At 48.1% G+C, this 6,000-nt stretch overlaps 1 protein-coding gene across 3 annotated transcripts in view; it reads right to left on the minus strand.

The window, feature by feature from the left end:
- Positions 1–2,548, minus strand: part of stk32a (serine/threonine kinase 32A) — a 31,425-nt gene extending 28,877 nt beyond the window's left edge. For 2 of the 3 annotated variants that reach the window (XM_076022042.1, XM_076022044.1), the window contains exons 1-2: positions 2,473–2,548; positions 1,668–1,960 (exon numbers count right to left, since the gene is read on the minus strand). In XM_076022042.1, the coding sequence (XP_075878157.1) occupies positions 1,668–1,719 (52 nt within the window). In that variant the 5' untranslated portion in view covers positions 1,720–1,960; positions 2,473–2,548. Of the gene's footprint in view, positions 1–1,667; positions 2,146–2,472 lie in introns of those variants that run through there. The other variant, XM_076022043.1, reaches the window with a different exon arrangement.
- Positions 2,549–6,000: the final 3,452 nt, after the last annotated feature.

Here is a 6,000-nt window from a genome sequence, read left to right on the forward strand (position 1 = left end):
CAGCTCACTGGAGGCTTCAGCCAGCAGAGAGAAGATCCTTCACTCACATTTTTATCTTCAGTTGCAAAAATTCCACCCAGTTGGGATGAAGCTGCAGCAGTAACCAGGCTGGTCAGTCCAGCAGCAGTCGGTCTGGAGGCCGCTTCTTGTTCTTGTTCTTGTTTTTCTTCCGGCCTGTTGCTTCTGAGATGAAGGAGGACAAACCACTACATGTTGTTTTCTTCTCGTCACGTGCCAGTTGACTGCTGACATCCACCTCCAGGACCTCCAGGACGCTGGGGGTGCACGTCAGCTCGGCCCCGTTGCTCTGACGACTGAAACCGAAGCCGGCGGGGCCGTAAACAGGCGGCTCCATTAGCCAGAAGCTCCGGATGGAAAATGCAGGCAGGGCCAACATGCAACACACACACATGCACATCAGTCTCAGGGGACACAGACAAGTCCTGACAGCGTCCACCTCCATGTGCAGATCAGTCCATAGGTCTCTGGAGGTTCTCCTGCAGATCCTCTTGGGTCACTGATGGCTTCACATTCATTGGCCTTTTATTCCAACACAAGCAGAAGAAGAAGGTTCTGCACATGGGACAAACAGTCTGTGGCAGAACTGCAGCTTATTCGGGTTGGAAGGAGGAGATCCTCAAAGAACAGGAAGTGGACCCGTCACGTGACTGCCCAGTTGATTTATGTGCATATTATTTGTACCCCTTTTGTTTTCGTCATAGCTTTAATCAAAGAATATAGAACAAAACATGGCAAAATACAAATGGTGCTTCGGTATGGAGTTAAAAAAAAGTTTGTAAGCAGTGTTCGTCCAGCAGCAGTAGCAGCAGCAGCAGCAGCTGGAACTCTGAGGACAAATCATCAAAACCACAATAACAACATGTTGTCTAGAGTCCACTCTCCCCGTGTATATGTGTGCGCTCCACCCTTTGTAAACTCCGCCCCACTTGCTGTTCATTCCCTAGTGGAGGTGGGGTGTCGGGGGTGGTGGCCAAGAGTCCGACTCAGCGGCTGTGGGTGTTGAGGTGAAGCATGAATCAGGACTTTCCTCTGCAACCCCCCCCCCCGTTCGAATGGGAGCACACAGCCGTGAAAGAGAAGCCCCAACAAAACAGGCACTAAATCAGCCACCGCAGCTGATTGGACGGTTTTTGGGTTCCGTCCAAGGGGGAGATTTCATTTCAGGTTCTCGGGTCAATAAATTAATAAATTCCCACCGTTGCCGTGGGCCCGTGGCAGAATGAGAGGAATTGGAGAGGAATTCAAGCTCAGCCTGGTTATGTTGACCAGTCACAGACAAGTTCACACAACTTCATCTTTGATCTGTAAATCACTTAATCACAACCGAAGGTGCCAGGAGGAGCTCTGCACTATCAAGAAGTGAAATCAACTGATCCCCCCAACAGCAAGCGCGCCTTCTTCTCAGCCAATCAGATCCACTGAAGCTGTGGAGAGCAGACCAGAGTCCCCCTGGCGGAGCTCATCCAGGAGACGCACCACCGACCTGACCATGTTGTTCAGGTTAAAAGAGTAAAAAAAAAAAAACTCCCAATTTTCTGGATTCTGCTGCAGCTGCTCCAGGTGCAGAATAGTCACACACACACACACCTCCTCCTCCCAGAAGAAGAAGAAGAAGAAGAAGAAGAAGAAGAAGAATTCACACTCACCCTCGTCGCTGTGGTGGCTGACCGGAGCCTTGCTGGACTGTCCCAGTCCCATGACTGCTGCTGCTGCTGCCGCTCCTGTCTCCTCAGCAGCCGTCCTGCTCCAACTCTGCTGCTGCTGCTGCTCTCAGCTCAGCTCAGCATCCAGTGGTCTCTCCCTCTGACACACACTCATAGCCCTGCACGCGTGCGCACACACACACACACACACACACACACACACACACACACACAAACACACACACACACACACACTCTTTCAGATGGAAGCAGGCAGACAAACGCTGCTCAGCAGCCTGGAGGAAGAGGAGGAGGAGCAGGAGGAGCAGGATGAAAAAGAGGGGGGGGGGGGGGAGAGAAGTAAGACAAGGAAGATGAAGTGGAGGAGGAGGAGCAGCAGGTGGAGGAGGAGGAGGAGGAACGGGACGAGGTGGAGGAGCTGCAGGACACAGTGTGGCCACTGCTGATTGACAGTCCAACCTGGAGGAGGAGCCAGCGGAGGGTGGGAGGGGGGCAACATGACACCACACACACACACTGCTCCATTACTAGCAGCACATGATGATGATATTTAAATTAGTTTACAGTACAGCCAGCCAGTCTACCCTCTTCTGGACGGACGGCCTCGTGACTTTTATTCCATGTGTGGAGACAAAGCCAGCTGCCACTTTGTGACTCACTCACGGTGACCGTAATGATCATTTAGATAAATAAATAATCCCCACAGTTGCAAAATTTGCCAACGAAGTTCATCTGGAAGTTGTCTTGGTGGTGGCGGAGGAACCGTGGAACCAGAGGAGCCACTGACCTGAGCTCCATCTGACGCTTGAATCCCCCGGCGGTGTTGAGATGACGGAGGGAACCTTGTCAATGTCAGCTGCTGCAGCCGCGGCCGCTGATGCTTCTTCTTCTGCTTTTTCCTTCTTTTTCTTCTTCTTCTTCTTTGCAGCACACAACACAACGTCCTCCCGTTTCGGATGAGATACTGAAGGGGGGAGGGGGGGGACTCAGCGCCTCGCGTAGGACGCAGCGCGGAGCGCCTCTGCCGGACGTGAAGGTGCAGGACGGAGACGAGCGGCTGTCTGCAGCATCAGCGGCTCCAGCAGTGTCAGCGGCTCCAGCAGCGCCTCATCCCGCGTCCGTGTGGCGGTGGACGGAGACACCAGCGTCATCGCCGCTGCTGCTGCTGCTACGGCCGACACGTCGAAAAGGAGCAGCAACAGCCTCTCCTCACAGCCTCAGTCCGCTGCTCGGGACGGCGGGACCATCGCACACCCCGCCCCTCCCACCTCCCCTCCCTCGGTTCTGGAGGACTGAGGAGGAGAAGGAGACCTCGTCGCCCCCCCCCCTTCACACAAAATCAAATAACGGACATCTCCCTTATCATCTCCCCTTTCTTAAATGAATGAAATTATCCTTCTTTTTTCTTCTTCTTTTTTTTTTTTTGCAACGCTCTGTCCCACCAATGATCAGAATCCAGTCATCGTTCACTTCTGCGTTGTCTGCTGCTGTTCCACTAATAATGCACACTGCCCTGGAAACTCAAACACGACTGAAAGCTGACGAGAATCGACCAAATGCTCGCTCTGCTGTCGTGGTCATTCATCGGGCACGGGTTGTGTTTTGTTTTGTTGTGCTGTGTTGCGTTTTGTTGCGTTGCGTTGCGTTTAAGGCCAAAGGGGCAGCGGATCAGAGCAGCACGCACTTAAAGTGTGTTGCAACCGCTGTCCTCACGCCCCCTGCTGGCCAAAGGGACCAGGCTCAGGTGATGAACAGATAGCGTGAAAAGGTCGACAGACGGCTGTCTGGCGTGATGACGTGTCGTCATCGCAACAGGCCGGAAATGAGCCAGTCCTGCTGCAGATTATCTGTGTGAAGCTCCCGCCATCTAGTGGACAGTCGAGGACGCTACATGGTATGGGATTCAAGTCACCGCTGGGACACTTGCAACTCGCCAAACACGTTCACTCTGACCTTTAAACCCTTCAGTTCTTTACGTGGCTCACCCCGGTCACGTGATGACCATTAAACCATCCACATGATCTTTCTTTAAAAAAAAATCGAGTTGGAGCCCAGCTGAGAATTTTAGCTTCGTCTTTGTGTCCTCCACAGTGACAACACGTGTGTAAACTCATTTTCTGCTGAATTATTTGCCTGAAAAGATTTCAGCCGATCCAGATCTGTTGGTCACCACACTTGTTCAGAATAAATCTATCGACCCACTCCCTGTCTTCAAAACCTGCTTAAAATCAATCGTGCACTGACTCCGGCCACCCTTCCTCGCCCTTCTTTTTATCGTTTATTCGTTGTTGTATTTTTAATTTTTACATGTTGTACATTGTGTGTTTCTTATATTTGCATTTGGACGTTTGAAGGTTTTGTTGATGTTTATATTTTAAATTTTGATCTACTTGACATTCTCTTTCGTAACGCGCCCTTGGAAAATAGTCCTATATAATATATATAGATAACATTAGTCCTTGTTTCACTGTACAAAGTTCCCTATCAAATACACGGGCCAGTCCTGTGTCTGACGCTGTCTGGCCACTAGGTGCCGCTAGATGGCACCATGGCACCGACTTGCCGGCACGAGGAAAACAGCAGTAGGCATCAATTTAAGGTGATACAAATTGTACAGCCGGGCCGCACCCGAACCAGCACACAGGTTCGGTCCGGGCCGCCGTCACGCTGGTCCCGGTCCAAAAGCCCCGATACGGGTGGAGAGATAAGTTTTCCTAGGAGGGAATAGGGATAACCACGCCCCGAACTCTTTTGATTCGTCCCTGCAACGTCTCTTCTTCTTTTACGTAATCTTGCTGATTTCCTATCGAGTGTGCTACATGCGCCACCATCGGTCACCGAGGGGAGAAAAAAAGAAATCTCGCGTGAGGGTCTTTTCTCTGCTCCTCTCCTGCAGCTGCCTGCGAGTACAGCGCGCAGCTCGAGGATGTCACCACCTGTGACTTCTTTGGGGCGAGGCAGGGCGGGGCTTTATGCTATTCGCACGCTCCATATTGTTTAAAGTGAACTGTTGCCTCCAGCGCGGATAGCTCGGATTATTCAAGAGAGGTCTCTGAGATCCTATTAAAAGAGAATCAACTGTCCTATTTTGCAAAAATGAAAAAGCAAAATGTGCTCTCCTGCAAAAAACACATTCGAATGACATGGATGAAAAATTCTGGGTCCTGCGATGAACTGGCGACTTGTCCAGGGTGTCACCCTGCCTTCGCCCTATGACAGCTGGGATAGGCTCCAGCAGACCCTCGTGACCCTGAATAGGAATAAGCGGGTATAGAAGATGAATGAATGAATGAATGAATGAAAAATTCTGGTTGAATCAGTGGGGTACAAACAGATCGGCAGGTGTGGCTATATTTTTAAACAACTTCCCTGGGAAAATTTTAACCACTAACAGGGATCCATTAGATCACTTAAGTCTTTGAAGTAAATGATGATTTTCTAATTCTCGGAAACATTTATGGGTACAACAGTGTTAACCAGAACAAAACATGATTTCTGAAATCACTCAGTCAGTCAGTGATCTCTACCAAAGGTATCCTACTACAAACCTTATTTTTGGTAGCAATTATAATTTGGTTATGGATTAATGGCTTGATAGGTATCCCCTAAAATACCCCCTAAAGTCATTTTTATAATCCTGTTTTGCTTGACTTCTGTAGTGCGTTTAATCTGAAAGACGTGGCATTTTGATAATCTGGATACACAAATTTATATGTGGTTCACACCTAATGGTTCAATTAAATCCAGAATTGATTTTTGGTCTGATATTCTGATATTGGCCCTTGGCTTGAATCAACCGCTTCAATTTCAGATGAACCTCTAACAGATCATAGTATGGTTAAGCTTAGGTTTATATCTTCAAACACAAATTTTAAAAAAAGGTTATTGGAAATTTAATTCAAATTTACTGAAAAATGAACCTTTCTACCAAGAAATAATTGATTTGATAAATGATGTAATTACAGATGCTAACATTGAAACTTATAGAAAAAAAATGGGAGTATTTGAAATATAAAGCACACCATTTCTATCTCAAAAAGTAAATTAATAAGCAGGGATAGTAAGAGAAAAGAATTTGAAATCATCAAAGAAAACAGCAGTATCTGCAATAAACCTTCTATAAAAGAAGATAACAGACAAAAACTTTTACTTTTGCAATCTTCACTAGATAATATCTATATCTCCAAAGCCAAAGGGGCATGGATTAGATCAAGAGCGAAATGAATAGAAAGAGAGAGTAGCTCAGCATACTTTTGTAGACTGAAAAAAAGAGACAAGAACGGGATGCTATAAGAACTTTACTAATAGATGGTCA

The sequence above is a fragment of the Nelusetta ayraudi genome, unplaced genomic scaffold (genome assembly GCF_046127955.1).
Source record: "Nelusetta ayraudi isolate G7.1 ecotype Tasmania unplaced genomic scaffold, CSIRO-AGI_Nayr_v1 ptg000011l, whole genome shotgun sequence".
In the NCBI taxonomy this organism is placed as follows: Eukaryota; Metazoa; Chordata; class Actinopteri; order Tetraodontiformes; family Monacanthidae; genus Nelusetta; species Nelusetta ayraudi.